Source organism: Myxine glutinosa, chromosome 2 (assembly GCF_964187855.1).
Source record: "Myxine glutinosa chromosome 2, kmMyxGlut1.1, whole genome shotgun sequence".
NCBI classification, from domain to species: domain Eukaryota; kingdom Metazoa; phylum Chordata; class Myxini; order Myxiniformes; family Myxinidae; genus Myxine; species Myxine glutinosa.
The window spans coordinates 121,091,778-121,109,847 of NC_136262.1; the positions used below are offsets into that span (position 1 = coordinate 121,091,778).

At 45.4% G+C, this 18,070-nt stretch overlaps 1 protein-coding gene across 1 annotated transcript in view; it reads right to left on the bottom strand.

Annotated features, from left to right (window-relative positions):
* Nucleotides 1-3,972: 3,972 nt before the first annotated feature.
* The window catches only part of LOC144890796 (receptor-type tyrosine-protein phosphatase S-like), a 97,945-nt gene continuing 83,847 nt past the window's right edge, over nucleotides 3,973-18,070 (bottom strand). The window contains exons 6-7 of the mRNA XM_078772630.1: nucleotides 6,490-6,635; nucleotides 3,973-4,179 (exon numbers count right to left, since the gene is read on the bottom strand). Coding sequence (XP_078628756.1) covers nucleotides 3,973-4,179; nucleotides 6,490-6,635 — 353 coding nt within the window. The remainder of the gene's footprint in view (nucleotides 4,180-6,489; nucleotides 6,636-18,070) is intronic.

The window sequence follows — 18,070 nt, forward strand, 5'->3', positions numbered from 1 at the left end:
ATACATTCCTTCCACTTGTTCATCTTTTCCTTCAGTCCATCCATACTTTCCGCAATCAACACCAGATAATCTGCATACAACAACTCCCACGGTAAACCCTCCTTCACGTTCTGAGCCAGCACCTCCATCACAGCTAAGCACCTCCATCACAGAAGTGACAAATAGTAGTGGACTTAGTACCGACCCCTGATGCACTCCCACCTTCACCTCAAACTCACCACTGTTCCCGTCCTTCGTCCTTACAGCTGTGCGCGCTCTTTTGTAAATTGCATCACTACTCTGATCAACCATTCCTCCACTCCTAACTTCCTCAATGCCCATGTCAATACTTCGCGTGGAACCCTATCGAATGCTTTCTCCAGATCAACAAACCCAAGAAACAACTTCTTCCTCTTCTCCATGTACTTCTCCTGCAACTGCCTCACAATAAAAAGCGCGTCTGTCGTTCCTCTTCCTGGCATAAATCCAAACTGCATTTCGTCGATCTTCACTTTCTTCCTTATCCTCCTCTCCAACACCCTTTCCAATACCTTCATTCCATGCTCCAATAATTTTATCGCTCGGTACGAGCCACACTCCCGAGGGTCACCTTTCCCCTTGTATAGAGGGACGAGGGTACTCAGTTCCCAATCCACTGGAATGCGGCCTTCTTTCACCGCCAGATTACAGATCTGTCATTCTCTTCACACCCCAACTTCCTGCTGCCTTCAACATATCTCCCACAACTCCCGTCGGCCCTCCTGCTTTTCTACTCTTCATTGCTTTTATGGCTTCCTCAACTTCCTTCTCAGTTATCTTCTCTGCCGGTCCTAAAACTGGGTTACTCTCTATGTTGCCATCCCATTCATTCTCTGTATTCAACAGCATTTCCATACATCTTTTCCATCTTCCTTTAATTCCATCTGGGTCCACAACGATTTGTCCCACTTCATCCTTCAAACAACTCACTCCCATCACATCACACCTCTCTTTCGCGATCTGCTTTGCAATCCTGAATACCGCTCTCTGACCCTCTTCCGAATCCAAGCGTTCTCCTAACATTTTCCTACATGCCTCCTGCGCCTTTGCTACCTCTTTCTTTGCAGCCTTCTTGGCTGCCTTATAACTTTCATGCTCTGCTTTTTCTGCTCCCGTACCCTTCGCCTTCTGCCACTCCTTGAACTTCTTCCTCTTCTCGTCAATCCTCTTTCCAACTTCATCATCCCACCACCATGTTTCCAAGTGCCTCGGTGGTCCTTTTATCCATCCACATACCTCACCAACGGCTCCCAACAGACTATCTTTCATTGACATCCAACCACTTTCAAGCTCAACCGCATCATCCTCTGCCCTACTCAGCCTCTCTTTTAATGCCTCCCTTACTGTCACCTCTTTCAACCTCCACACCTTCATTCTCGGTTGGTACTTCACCCGCCGAGCTCTCCTCGCACCTTTCACCCTGATGTCGCAGACAACCAAGTGGTGCTGTGAAACAGCCTCCTCCCCCGGGATCACCTTTGTGTCCCGGAGGTGCCCCCTATCTCGCCTACGCACCATCAGGTAGTCAACGGTTGTCATCGACCCACCTGACGTGTATGTAACAAGCTTATTATCCCCTTTCTGGAACTGAGTATTACAAATCAACAAATCAGCTCCATCAGCAAACTCCAAAATCCTTTCACCTTCTCCATTTCTCACACCATATCCGTAACCCCCATGAACTCCCTCAAAACCGTCCATACTCCTTCCCACATGTCCATTTAGGTCTCCTCTGAAGACACCGAAGACCCAAAATACCCCAAAGACTCCAAAGACCCTGAAGACCCAAAACACCCCAAAGACCTAAAATATCCTTAAAGGCCCAGACGATCCAAACGACTCTGAAGACCCAAATGGCCCTGAAGACCCAAAACATAATGAAGACCCAATAGACCCTGAAGACCCAAAAATACCCCAAAGCCCCAAAAGACACCAAAGACCCAAAAGACCTGGAAGACCCAAAAGACCCTGAAGACCTAAAATACCCCAAAGACCCTTTATACCCAAAAGACCCTTAAATACCCTGAACAACCAAAATGCCCCAAAGACCCTTAAAGACCCAGAGGAACCAAAAGACCCTTAAGACCTAAAAGCCCCTGAAGACACCAAAGACCCAAAAGACCCCAAAGACCCAAAACACCCCAAAGACACAAAATATCCTTAAAGGCCCAGACGATCCAAACGACTCTGAAAACCCAAATGGCCCTGAAGACCCAAAATACAATGAAGACCAAAAAGACCCTGAAGATCCAAAAGACACCGAAATGGTCAAAGATGCCTATCCCTCTGAAACGATGTGTGGTGAGGCGCACGGACCGAGTCACGCTAGTCATAATAATAACTGAAAGTGGAGAAAATATTGACATGGTGAATGAAAATGAATTAAATCAGTGACAAGATTGAGCATTTACTTATGATGGCCGTTTGGTCATGTGAGAAATTGAGCCAATCGCGGTATGTGGGGAAATTGGCAGCACAATGCACTGGTCATCACCTGACTTTTGACTGTCAACGAAAGCATTATGAATGACTTTGAAATGATACGATGACGGTGGGCAAAACTGCCTTGAACCATTATGTGCAAATCACACACGAAGAAAAACGGTTTTGGCTTCGGCATTGACTCAACAAAACTAGAGCACAGTCTCGCCTCACGCACTCATTCTGAACAAATTTCACCATTGTTAACTGAACACGCTATGATTTATCATTGGGTCGCCACTCCTCTCCGTCCCTCTGCTGGCCGTTGGGGAATTCACCCTCTTCCACCCGTCACCCTCTTCGTCAACTAGACTCTCATCTACCAGATGTGCAGAGCCATCTGCCATTTAAACCGCATGGCTGCGGACCGTTACCCTGGTAAGGGGAGCTGACAGGTACTACACCTTGCCCACAGGTGACCCGGGGTTATGCAAGGCAGGGGCATCCATCTCCCTGAGGTATCAGAAGACACCCGCATACCCAATGATTATAGCCTACTGCTATTCTGGCCCATATACCTGTATCATCCATGCACCCTATTACGTCACATACATTGCCATTATTCATAGCTTTATTGATTAATTATTGATTAATTATTAGGATATGTAACGACCACTTTTGTGCACATGAAAGCTAAATTGCTTAAATTAAGATGAATATGAAAAACAATTCAAACTATATTCCCCATGGCATATTGTCGTGTCCCCGGGGTTAAGACCCCAAGAGGACGAATGACCGAAACGAGCTTTAACTCCGAGGCGTATACCCAACTTGGCGGTAGTGACACGCGCGGAAGGTTTGAGGCCTTATCTGATCGGAACACACGCAGGGGATAATCCGAACCCACAAACACAAAGACAAACCAGGACAAGAAAAGTAAAATTCAACAAATAATGATTTAATGAAAATAAATGCAAACAATTTAAATGAATGTGAGGAAAAACTAAAACTCCGAGTTTGAGGATCCTCCACGCCGACTCATACACAGACAATGGAATGATAAGATAAAATAAATCATGGCCTTTTGTAGAGTGCCGGCACTTGTCTTTCTCAATGAGGTTGTGGAATGAAATGGCGGTTCAAGGTGGCCTGGAACCGCTCCAACAATGGCGCGTAGTCGCTCTCCGCAGTGCCACGTACGTGAGGCAATCCGGGCGGCACTCCTCCTTCGCTCCCCACTCGGTCCGAAGCGCCAAGAGCCCCATGAATGTCGCCGCCACCTTCTTCTCACGGTCAAACCGGCCACGAAGGCTAACACTGCTCTTCCTCAGCACCAGCGCAACGAACCAGAACAGCCACAGCCAAGCAACCCGTAGCACAAATCAAACCGTCCGCCATGTAGCCAGAACGAGACGACCAAGAGACCAAGATGGCGAGACGCGTCCCTTTCTCCTTCAGCTCTCAAATCCTCCACGCTGACGTCACACTCTCTCCAATCACCGAGCTCTACTCAATCATCCCATCGCGCCTCCATCAATCATGAAGGCCGGGGCGTGGCCTCCTCGTCACGAGTCGTCGGGGCGGCGTCCATTCTCCATTCAGGAATGTTCGGATGACGTCGAAGGCCATGCGGGAGGGCTTGCATGCCGATCGGCAAATGTGCTGTGTGTTGGTTATCCCTGGCAGTGTTGAGTGAATGAGTCCATTTACAGTGCGATCATTGTAGTTGTAATGGCAGCCCTTTTTGATACAATAACAAGGAAGGGAAAAATCACCGGGCAATTACACACTCGGGTTTATCCTTTAGCCCTACCTAATTAGCATAGCTCCACCCCTCGTATGGAGACACATATACGATCTTATCCGGACATTTGACACACGTTAGAAACATTGAGGTGGGTTCTTCTTCTTCTTCGCGACTCTCGGAGCATGCTAATTTATACGATTCTGAACTTTCTTTAAGGTATTTCTTCATTTGCCCTCCACAAAACCTAACAATATGTATGAAGTTTTGCATCAATCTCTTAAACAGTTCTGGAGAGGAAGATTTTTTAATGCTTTTATTTTCAATCCAATATGGACACCAGACCACGTGACCGATGACGTCATAAATTTAATAACATTGGATTGTAGATCAGATATATGAAGTTTCAGATTTTTCGGATAAGGATTTTGATTCAACAAATTATGGCTGGAGTACCATTTCACTGATAATGTCATCGTTTTCACCCTATATACCGCATGGGGAGTTGATGACCTATGCCAAGTTTCAATTTTTCTCGTTGAGCGGTTGCAGAGAAAAGAAATGTCCAAATTTTTTTCTTTTAATCATAAATGCCTGGCATACCATGTGACCTTTGACATCAAAGTTATCGGCACGCCCACGACCTATCTGATTGATTGTGAACACAACTTCACGAGGCCCCGTACGACTCCAAGTGGCCCCAAAATGTTGTGTAAACGAGCCTACAGCCTATAGTCTAGTAGGAAGACTAGGTCCCCCTGCACCCCCCGGAGATATACTTCTAATCAGTGTTTCTAGATTGGAAAAAATGTGTAGAAAATGACTAGCTATGGCCCCAAGCTGAAAAAATGTCCCACATACCATTTTTATGCAAATTACTGCTGCAAATTTTATGCAAAATTATGCAAATTTTATGCAAATTTTTGATGAGGAGTAGAGTTGAGGGGTCTTTGAGGGCTTCATCGAGGTGCTCTCGGTTGCAAGACTGGGTCATTCTGAGAAGCACAGCAGGGTCAGAGATCATGATGTTCTCCTCCTCAGTGAATCTCTCCATCAACAGCCTCTCCATTGCCTCACACACTGTTTTGAGGCAAAAGAGGGACTTTGCGTAGGCCTTTCCACTGAGAACACCTTTGAGAGATCCACTTGTTACTAGTTGTGCCTCAAAGAGAATCTCTGCATATCCAGAACCACGCATCTTGTGTCCAGTGAGCATCCCGATGTAGTTCATGGATGTGTGGAAGGGTCCAATCGTTACTACATGACTAGCAAATTCATTTGGCCAGCGCCAGATGATGGGAAGGGCTTTCATGCAGACACCCAGATCAAATGTATTCAGGACCCATCTCTGACCCACCTCAGCAGTTGCTGCCTCGGAACGCTTCAGTAGCTCACGAACAACTGCGTTGTCTGTGATCGGTTGGTGGATAGGCGTGCAGTAGTCGACTGTTGATTTGCTGGGTGGGGGAGAACCAGTTGCAGAGGTGAAACCCCCTAGCCCAGGCACAGGCTGCAGGCCATTGCCATGCCATGCAGGCACCAGGCACAGACCGATCACAGACAACGCAGTTGTTCGTGAGCTACTGAAGCGTTCCGAGGCAGCAACTGCTGAGGTGGGTCAGAGATGGGTCCTGAATACATTTGATCTGGGTGTCTGCATGAAAGCCCTTCCCATCATCTGGCGCTGGCCAAATGAATTTGCTAGTCATGTAGTAACGATTGGACCCTTCCACACATCCATGAACTACATCGGGATGCTCACTGGACACAAGATGCGTGGTTCTGGATATGCAGAGATTCTCTTTGAGGCACAACTAGTAACAAGTGGATCTCTCAAAGGTGTTCTCAGTGGAAAGGCCTACGCAAAGTCCCTCTTTTGCCTCAAAACAGTGTGTGAGGCAATGGAGAGGCTGTTGATGGAGAGATTCACTGAGGAGGAGAACATCATGATCTCTGACCCTGCTGTGCTTCTCAGAATGACCCAGTCTTGCAACCGAGAGCACCTCGATGAAGCCCTCAAAGACCCCTCAACTCTACTCCTCATCAAAAATTTGCATAAAATTTGCATAATTTTGCATAAAATTTGCAGCAGTAATTTGCATAAAAATGGTATGTGGGACATTTTTTCAGCTTGGGGCCATAGCTAGTCATTTTCTACACATTTTTTCCAATCTAGAAACACTGATTAGAAGTATATCTCCGGGGGGTGCAGGGGGACCTAGTCTTCCTACTAGACTACTAGGATTTGAGAGTTATGAAAAAAAAAAAAACCAAGGGATTTTGTGCTGCCTTGGTTTGAATCTAACCTGCTCAATATTTCCCTCCTTGTTGACATACAAACGGTAGCTGTGAGTAGACCCTGAAGTTGGAGGTTTCCATGAGAGCTGAAGGGATGAAAGAGGAGAGTTGAGAAAAACGGGTTCTGCTTTCAACTCTCTGGGATGAAATGAACCTAGGGGAAAAAAGAGAGAGAGAGAGAGATGATGAAATTTTAATTTGAACAACAGAACTTTAGAAAAGGCACAGGAATTTGAAACAGCTCCTCACTGGTGGTTTAAGGTCCAAGTAGGTCTTTTCTGTGTATCCCAATTAACATCTCCCCGAATGGTATTCCATGCTAACCGCCATTGTTTGGGTAACACAACACCGATTTTGAACAGCTAAATATCATGTGCCACTAAATTGATCATAATGTCGCATTTGAAGTTTCAGAAGTTTACCGCTGGATCCGGACCTGAACCAAATCTAATCGGCTTGTTCTTGTCACCTGACCAACTTATCCACATAGTTTTGTCATAACTCATCCACGACTTTTTGAAATATCGTGCTTAATGTCGTTTTTGGCCCCATCCCTCAATGGTGAAAAATCACTTCAAAAATATATAATTTCTCATATCCGGATACGGATCTTCACCAAAATTGAATCGATGTGTCTAACACCCCCGACCAGTCCATGAGGTTTTGTCTGAACCCGTCCATAACTTTTTGAGATATCATGCTATATATCGGTTTTAGCCCCCTCTCTCTGATGGTGAAGAATTACTTTGAAAACATAAAAATTCACAGATCTGGATCCGGATCTTCACCAAAATCGAACAAATTCACCCTTGTCAGACACCCAACCTTTCCACCAAATTTCGTCCAAATCCGTCCACAACGTTTTGAGATAAAACTGTTCATAAACAAACAGACACATGGGTCAAAACATCATCTCCATCCAGTTTTGGTGTTGGAGGTAACTAGAGTTCATAGAACACCTTATCCCACGCAGTCTTGAGAATGAGGATGTGGGAAGGGTCTTTGAAACTCTTGCTTTGTGTTTCCGAGCACAATCTGTATTTCCTATGAGCCGCCATTTTGTCTCAATCTCGATATTCCCCAACGCCGAGAGAGTGTGGCAAATTTGATTGGTCGAGATGGCGTAAAATGATGCAATATTTTGTCCAAGTACTGCAAAACTGGAGGCTTTTGGAAGTGCCAACAAGGCGATTTGTGGTCTCTATTGTCCAAGTATATCGCTGAATTCAAATAAAATAAAGGTTATAGAGGTTGTAGAAAAAAAAATTTTTGGAAGTTTACCGCCGTTGCTGCAGCATCTTATACACCACCTTATTTAACGCGTTACATTAGTTATTCGTGCCTGTTGTTTGTGTCCTTTATAATGTGCCTAAAAACAGTAGGTTTCCTGTTTGGAATGATTTTCACTTTTATTTGACTCCCAGACAGGCAGACAGGAAAAAAAATTACCTTACTCTTGTGTGCGCATGATCGCTCAGGACGAGTCTCCGCACAATTTGTCAAATTCAGAGAAAAAGTACTGCTGATGTGCAGGTTCATGTTCCGATTCTTGTTTTGATTCATGTTCCGATTCTTGTTTTGATTCATGTTCCGATTCTTGTTTTGATTCATGTTCCGATTCTTGTTTTGATTCGTGTTCCGATTCTTGTTTTGATTCGTGTTCCGATTCTTGTTTTGATTCGTGTTCCGATTCTTGTTTTGATTCGTGTTCCGATTCTTGTTTGGATTCGTGTTCCGATTCTTGTTTTGATTCGTGCTCCGATTCTTGTTTTGATTCATGTTCCGATTCTTGTTTTGATTCATGTTCCGATTCTTGTTTTGATTCATGTTCCGATTCTTGTTTTGATTCATGTTCCGATTCTTGTTTTGATTCATGTTCCGATTATTGTTTTGATTCATGTTCCGATTCTTGTTTTGATTCATGTTCCGATTCTTGTTTTGATTCATGTTCGGATTCTTGTTTTGATTCATGTTCGGATTCTTGTTTTGATTCATGTTCCGATTCTTGTTTTGATTCATGTTCCGATTCTTGTTTTGAATCATGTTCCGATTCTTGTTTTGATTCATGTTCCGATTCTTGTTTTGATTCATGTTCCGAATCTTGTTTTGATTCATGTTCCGATTCTTGTTTTGATTCATGTTCCGATTCTTGTTTTGATTCATGTTCCAATTCTTGTTTTGATTCATGTTCGGATTCTTGTTTTGATTCATGTTCGGATTCTTGTTTTGATTCATGTTCCGATTCTTGTTTTGATTCATGTTCCGATTCTTGTTTTGATTCATGTTCCGATTCATGCTGTAGAGTTTTCAAAATGTAAAATTAAATTTAAATTCAGTTGTTCCTTGATGATAGACCGACCTTTGTCGACAGACAGACAGTCACACAAAGTAAAGCAATTGCTTCACTCGGCTCTCTGCTTCACTTGTGGGGTAATGAAATCCGAGGAAATGGCGGCAGTCTGTGGGACCAGGACGTTATAGTCAGGTTCATGATGCTTTTTCGTTCAAAATTTTTGGAGATTAGCAAAACTATACATTTTTGGAATATTCAGAGCATGAGAGATCCAAAAATTAATGTTGGCATTTGCGTAGACACCTTTGCGAAAATGACACTCAGGACAGTGATGAAGATCTATAAAAGCATATTCCTGAACGGTATATAGACCTATTAGATCCTGTGTATAGGACTTATAGTTCAATCTGATAGTAACAAGGCTGCTTTCTTGCTTTATAAACCCATACCTATAACTTCAAAGGACTTGCAATATCATGTATTATGTAATACAGTTATGGGTGGGGGCAGAGTGAGATCACTTCCGCTTAGTAACGGCGTCACGTGCCCTAGAACGATGAAAACAATCACGCCACGTGCTTGCAGTGTGTGTGCTTTGTGTTTGCAGACTTGCGCAGGAAAATGCTAGATTTTGTGTTGTTGCAACGGTTTAACTTACGACTTTCGTCACATACTACTGGCCACTTATATCAGCATGTCTTACAACTATTTTGACAATCTTCCAAGCGAAGCTAAAGAGAGATACGAGACCAAATTATCGGCAATTGGCCTTGCAATTTGTCCGTACCGGTTACCGGCAAGTGCGTGGATCAACGACCCGACAGCCTGGCCGGATGTTCAGTTCGTGGATGTGTACATGTACCTCACGAGCACACCAGGTATGAAAGTACATCCGGGTACTTTCACCCTCTGACACCTGACAACCGAACGGCCGATGAAAGCAAACACGCGTAGCAATGCGTGCATACATGTGTATACATGCGCGATACACAAAACAGTTACTTACTAATATTTTCAGTAGCTGTGATGTAATGAAAATACTAACTGAAGTTAAAAGTAATAGTTTATATTTAAACTAATAGTAATACCCAGCCATGCAAGTGCAATGGGCGTGCAGCTTACAGCAACAGCTATACAACTTATATACAGCAACAACGTTATATAGCTTACAGCAATAGGCTTATAAGTCACTGAAGGCCCATCGATACTTCACTGCTGGCTTCGTGCAGACAGCACATCATGTCAAGTCTGCAACAGGGTTGATTATCTTGAAAGCTGATGTACGTCCATCACAGCGGGCTAATGACCCTTCACATCGCCCATGGCTAGCCACAAACAGTGACGGAGTAGTGCAAGCTGCCCACTGCACTTGCATGGCTGGGTAAGTTTAAATATAAACGATTACTTTTAACTTCAGTTAGTAGCCGGCGAAGCCGGTGTTGTGAATGAACGCGTACGTATTATGTTGAAAAGCCAGATTTTGCTGGATCCCTTGAGAATTTCGAAGCTTTGACGCACCAAGTCGCTCAATGGAGGCCGCCATCTTGCGGATGCGGAAGTATGCATAACAAATTTGAAAAAGTTCCATAGGAGTTTGTTTCACCCGTCTTTGCTTGATTCACCATCTTATGCACCTCTAATTTGTAATTAAAATACTTTAAGACCAACCTCGTTCCCCGGGCCCGCACGGGCCTGGTTATCTTAAACGAAAATCGTCACCAAACACCGGAACCAATGAGATTCGAGCATTTGAAAAAATATTTCAAAAACCAAATCACTCAATGGAGGCCGCCATCTTCCGGATGCGGAAGTATGCATTAAAAAATTGCGAAAAAGTTAAATAGGAGTTTGTTTCACCCGTCTTTGTTTGATTCAGAATCTTATGCACCTCTAATTTGTAATTAAAATACTTTAAGACCAACCTCGTTCCCCAGGCCCACACGGGCCCTGGTTATCTTCAACGAAAATCGTCACCAATTACCGGAACCAATGAGATTCGAGCATTTGAAAAAATATTTCAAAAAGCTTTTTACCACATTTCGGACGCTGAAAACGGCGTCAAATATTCTAAAATTGACGAAGAATTATTTTTAGCCGCGTCGCAGACGCTGCTCATAGAGTGCCCTCTGCTGTTGTTCTTGTTCTTGTTCTTCTTGTTCTTGTTGTTCTTGCAGAGAAGACAAAACCTCAAAGCTCCACCAATTCTGGGAACCATAGCTCCACCCATTGTGGGAGAGGCTTCATATAAACAAATATCCACCATTTTATTAACTCGCATAGCTTTGAGGCCTGTTTTGTAGGCCCGTGGTGTCTTGCTCTCTCACACAGTTTTCTTTCAAATCAAATTCGATATATCATTTCATTTTTCACAGTCGCTAACATAGTTTTAGACTCGGTTGAAAAAAAACGTGAAGAAAATCCGATGAAAGTTGCCCTTTATAGAACGAAATGAATTCTCAAAGGCCTGTAACTTCAAGTCCATTGAGATTTTTTTTTTTTTTAATCGCGGCATGGTCAGTCATACACCGCCCGAAATAACAGACGGGAAAATGCCGAGATATATTGTTTTTTTTTTTAAATCGCGGCATGGTCAGTCATACACCGCCTGAAATAACAGACGGGAAAATGCCGAGATATATTAAAAATTCGTCCATTTGATGACAATCGTCACGATGAAATATTTAATTTATACGTCGTCACAATAATGTGGAGAGAGGAGCATAGCTTCGTTCACGTGTTGCCACACACGGGAAATTGCCGAGATATATATTTTTTAAATCGCGGCATGGTCAGTCATACACCGCCTGAAATAACAGACGGGAAAATGCCGAGATATATTTAAAATTCGTCGCCACACACGGGAAATTGCCGAGATATATTTTCACTTTGCACAAAAATAACATCAAGTAATCGAATCAATAGGAATGTCCTGTGCCTATAACATCGACGTTATAGGCACAGCTGCATCTAGGCATTGTGTAACATCGACGCGGCTTTTGTTTTATATAAAACTTTTTGTACTTGTTTAGAAATCTCGCGGCCGTAGGGGATAGTTTTTCATGGCCGGAAATATCCGAAGTTGAGACGGAATTCACCGAATTAATCAAGAAGGAAATTTTATAAATTTTAATCTCATCCAGAATGCAAATGTGTCATTTTGAACGAGGTACGGTACCTACTACACCTACCTACTACCAACTACCTAACCCACTGATGCCATCGTGATGGGTAAAATAGTGGCAAGAGGCTTTGGCTTCGCCGGCTCATTGCGGCTTTGCAGTCGGGTACTAGTATTTTCATTACATCACAGCTACTGAAAATATAAGTAAGTAACTTGTGTGTATCGCGCATGTATACACATGTACGCACGCATTGCTACGCATGTTTGCTTTCATCGGCCGTTCGGTTGTCAGGTGTCAGAGGGTGAAAGGATGTACTTTCATACCTGGTGTGCTCGTGAGGTACATGTACACATCCGCGAACTGAACATCCGGCCAGGCTGTCAGGTCGTTGATCCACGCACTTGCCGGTAACCGGTACGGACAAATTGCAAGGCCAATTGCCGATAATTTGGTCTCGTATCTCTCTTTTGCCGTATCCAATTGCCGTATCTCTCTTCGCTTGGAAGATTGTCAAAATAGTTGTAAGACATGCTGATATAAGTGGCCAGTAGTATGTGACGAAAGTCGTAAGTTAAATCGTTGCAACAACACAAAATCTAGCACTTTTCTGCGCAAGTCTGCAAACACAAAACACACACACTGCACGCGCGCAGCGTGATTGTTTTTATCGCTCTAGGGCACGTGACGCCGTTACTAAGCGGAAGTTATCTCATCTCCGCCCCCACCCATATAAAAAATATAAAGACGATGGTTTTCAATTACCTTTGTTTGTTGCTTTTCTTTATAGTGGGGGGGCCAATGTAGCAGATTGAAATGCCCGGTGAAATTGCTTGTTAATTTTTGGACACTGGTTGGGCTGTCTTTAGGGATGATATAAGTTCTAGAAAAAATATGTCTCCAATTGTTTCAAGTTCTTTATGGCGGCCATTTTGGATTTTCAAAATGGCGGATGTCGAAAACGTAAAATTCCATTATCTTGGCTTCTAAATGACCTAGAGTTTCGATTCTGGTGTCCAGTTGTACATTTTTGGGGATAGAGAATTGAATGAAACCTTCTTTAATAACCTACAAGGGATAAAAATAGGTTTTTATGGCACAGCCGAACCAGTGTCCAAAATCTAACTTAATGCACATCTATCTTAATTGTTATTTGTTATTTGTATGTTCCAGATTCGTGACCCTGAGCTATGATGGAGCCAAAAAGCAAGAAAACCAAGAAAGAAACTGATTTCACACTTTGCATTCAGTGCCAGGATCCCCAAGGTGCACTAGTGACTGAGCCAGCACTGGGCTCATATGCAAAGTTTCTCCAGTTCATCCAGGAGAGGGCACGATATGGTGATGCCGACTTCAAACAGATCAGCGAACGATTAAGCTGTTTCACTGCCACTGACTTGAGGAACAATAAAGCAAAGTGGCACCGGGCATGTTATGGATCTACATGCAACACTGCTCACCTGGAGCGTGCTAGAGTTCGCCACCAGAAAGCCTGCGAACATGGCGACACCCAGCATCTTCATAAGAGGTGTGGACGTCCTTCTTCTGCACCTGCCGCTGCAAGTACCTCAGGTTCTACGCAAGACGAGACTCTTCGCTTCACACGTTCATCATCAACTCCATTCAACAGAGACCTTTGTTTCTTCTGTCAAGAGGTCACTAAGGAAAGTGTACATGTTGTATGCACGTTCAACGCAGGTAAACAGCTGAAGAAAGCTGTTGAAGAAGGCAGCAACCACAAGTGGAAAGTTCAGCTGAGTGCTGCCATCAGTGCACATGATGCTCATGCGATCGACGTCAAGTATCATCTCCCATGCTGGGTGCAGAATGTCCAACGTGCTCCCAAGAGTGGGACATCAAGTGATGACAAAGAACACATACTGCAAGAAACTAATGTTATCAAAATAGCCGCAGACATTGAGTTTGTCAGCCTTGTTCGCTCTCTACTCCAAGCTGGTGAAATTCTCAACATGTCTGACCTGAAGTCGGTTTACTCCAGGATTCTTGACAATAATGGTGTGCACAATGTCCCATCACCTACTACCCAAGGCATGAAGGAGAAAATCAACTCTCACATTGATGACGTTCACTTCATGAAACCAAAACGTCGAAACGAGTCAGACTGTGTATTCTCCACTGCCGTGCGTGATGCAGCTGTCGAAGATGCAATGACGAAGACAAATGAAAAAAACATCGAACAACTGTTTGAGAGTGCCTCTGTTCTCCGCAGTACCATTGCTTGTCAGAACAAGCACCCATGGCAATTTGAAGGAGAAATGAACACTGATGATGCTGAAAAGCATGTACCCAAAGTACTCTATGCTTTCCTCCGCTGGCTACTGGAAGGACCAGCCACGAGCATTGAGCCAGAGACTATGCGCTCAGCCACTATTCATCGAGATGTTATAACCATCAGTCAGAACATCATGTACGGCTACAAGTCAAAACGCCAAGTCACGTACAAGCCCAAAGAGCCAGATGCACCATTCCGCCATCGCTTAGAATGGCCACAGCAGCTTGCCGTTGCCATTGTAGTCCATCAGTCCACCAGAAACAAGAAGCTTCTGGATTTCCTGCATGGGTTCGGTCTGTCTGTTGATTATAGTCGGATCTTGCGGTTGGAGACACAGCTGGCCAACTCAGTCATAGAGTCTACGACAGAACAGGGTGTATACTTTCCAAGAACCATGCGCATAGGGACGTTTGTCTTCTTTGCAGTGGACAACAGTGACTTCAATGAAGACACACCTGATGGGAAGCGGACACTCCATGCTACAGCCTGGGCACTCTACCAACGACGGGAACATGCACCCTCCACAGATGAACATAGAACACTGACACTACATGACCGAAAGGCCAGACACCGCTCACTCAAGGTTCTGACTGCTCCAGACTTTGTTCCTTGCCAAGCACCAAACAAACAATCTGCCACAGGTACCACGTATAGCTTCAAGACACGGTCAAACCCAGATGTCACCAAGCCGTACTCTGCGACGGACACAGTGTGGCTACTTTCACGCACAATCATGCGAACAGCTGAAGCTGAGGACGTACAAGACGACATCATCCCACCAGATGACCAGCTGCAAGCTGCAGAACCCCAGCATGCTGACCCTGTTGGGTCACTCGTCCACGATCCAAAACAACCACCTGGCAGTAGGATCAAGCATCACGATATCCCAACTTGGACAGCCTACAACTCACTGCTCTCCTCTTCGAAGCCTCTGACAGAGGTCAACGCCCTGCCATTGGTAGCAGCACCAGCCCATGAATGGCAAACACTGATAACAGTCTTGAAACAGACACAGCAAATCAACTGCATGGTCATGGGTCCCGATAGGAAGACAGTGATCACCTTAGACATGGCCCTGTATGAGCGAGCCAAACAGCTGGAGATGACCAGAGATGACTGCAAAGGCAAGTGGGTACTGCGACTAGGGGAGATGCACACTGTGATGGCTGCACTGAGGGCTGCTGGGAATGCCATAGAGGACAGTGGTCTTGACGAGGCTTGGTCTGAGGCTGATATCTATGGCCCAACAACGACCAGACAAATACTGGAAGCCAAGCACATGAAGAGGGCTTTGGAGGCCCACATCACCACTGTCCAAGCCCTCTTCGACCTCTATGTGGACGAATTCTTCCAAGAGCATCCCCATCTGAGGGGCCCATGTACCCAGTCAGCACAACAGGTTGCCCAGAGCTGTCATCTACACAACCGAGAGGAGATGACAAGCGCGCAGAACAACATGCTAGCTGTCCTCGAGTCAAACGAAGTCCTGGAGGCCATGGCAAAGTTTGATGAGAGGAAAGAAGCCAAGAGTCCACTGTTCAAGTTTGTGCGACGCTACATGCGGATGATAATGCTGATATACACATTCATCCGTGCCACCCGTGATGGACAATTTGAGCTTCACCTGTCTTCACTGGATGAGATGTGCATATACTTCTTTGCACATGACAAACAGAAATATGCCAGGCTGACTCCCCGGTACCTTGCAGAGATGAAGGCCCTGAAGATGACAGATCCAGGGATCTACCAAGAGTTCATGGATGGGAACTTCAGTGTCCATAAGAATGAAATCCCCTTCTGTGCTGTAGGTGTGGACCATGCACTGGAGCACATCAACAGGATCATGAAGGTGACAGGGGGTATTGTGGGCATTACCCAGAATGCCAGTGCCCGCGAAAGGTTCTTTCTGACAGCACCAGAGCTGAGTAGGCTTGCTGAAGAAGCCCGTCAGATGGCTGGCTCACAATCAGCTACACGCAAGGAGCACCACGACCTATCAACCACAGTCTGGGCTCGGCAGGAAGACAGCATTCGTCGACTGAAGAATGTGATCAGAGAGTCCATGAATCCCATGACGCATGAGGGTGAAGACCTGACGACTATCATCACCAAGGTGGTGATGCCAGCTGAAGTACAGAAGGATGTCTGCAACCAAGATGAGATTGGTCAGAAAGCGTATAACACGTTTGTTGCAGAGCGCATCAACACAAATGAAATCAACCTTTGGGCCAGAATGGGAAAGGTCAAACTGAAGATGTGGAAGAGTGCCAGGAAAGCTGTGAAGCACAAACTGGCAGACAAGGTTGTAGAGCTGAAAGACGACAGGTCACTGTTTGCGCGCATGCTGATCGTGGCCCGCTCACGACCAGAGATCAACTTGAAGGATGCCATAGGTCAATATGAATTCACCGCGCTTCCACGAACCCTCTTTGCAATGGCTGGGACACTACTACCATGCACAGACAAAAGCAAGCTCATGGGCATCCTAGAAGATCTACCCAAGAAGTCAACTGGCACTGGTCAGCAGCCAGACGACGACAATCCTGAACATACTCCACCCCCTCCCAAGAAGGTGACTGTCATAGACGGCATGGCATTAGTGCAAGCAATGGGTAAGCCACAATGGGTCAAAACATGTGCCCAGTGGGCTGGCCATTTCAATGCAACACTGGACTGCAAGACCAACGGGTATGATGAAGTCCACCTCGTGTTTGACCGATATGATCTGCCAAATTCACTGAAAGAGGCCACACGGGAGAGGCGCCAAGGTGGCAAGCCGCCCACTGCTTACCACGTTCAAGACAGCACCCCGATTGGGAAACTGACAGCAAAACAGTTCCTGTCGCACACCAACACCAAAGATGAGCTAACTGTCTATCTGGCAAAGAAAGCTCTGTGTCACTTTGAGGGGACTACCAAGGTCTTCATCGTCACTTCAAGGCAGGATGTCTTCTCCAACTGCATGGATGTACAGCATCTCCGTAGCTCCCAGGAGGAGGCTGATACGAGGATCTTTCTTCACAGTCTAGATGCCGTCCGAAGAGGTGCAACACAGCTGTACATTCAGTCACCTGATACTGATGTATTCATCCTAGCACTCCACCGGTACCATGAACTATGCAAAGACACATACTTCATCACGGGTGTGGGGAACAAGAAGAGGCAAATCTCACTGGAACCAATAGTACATGAACTTGGTGTCAGGAAGGCTGCAGCCCTACCAGGATTCCATGCATTCACGGGAGCAGACCAGACTGGTCGGTTTGCCGGCAAGGGAAAGCTCACATGTTGGCAAGCCCTCAATAGGTGCTCTGTTGAGGTGGTATCTGCGTTTCATGACCTTGGGGCCTCTGAGGAGCTGAGAGCTGACACAGAAAGTGACATTGAGGCATTTGTATGCCAGCTGTATGAGCCTCGTACTACAGTTGTGGATGTGGGCAAGCTGAGGTGGAGACTGTTTACCAAGAAACAGCTAGAGGCACAGAAGCTGCCACCAACACGGGGAGCTTTACATGAAGCCATTGCTCGTGCACATTTCCAGGCCATGGTGTGGCATCAGGCTGATGTACCGGACCCCCAGCTTCCACAACCAACAGAACATGGATGGAGAGCAGAAGGAGATCAGCTGGTGCCCATCACAACCAAGGACCCTCCAGCCCCAGCTGCCATCACACATCTAATCAAATGTAACTGCAAGAAGACCCAATGCATGTCTCACTGCTCATGCAGGTCTCAGCATCTCAACTGTTCTGAGATGTGTATGTGTGGGGCAGATGAAGAGGTGTGTGGTAACACGGGTCAGGAGCGCCCCATGGGAATCGATAACACTGATGATGAGGAGGATGGAGATCCTTCAATGTAACAATGAACACTGCCAACTAAAA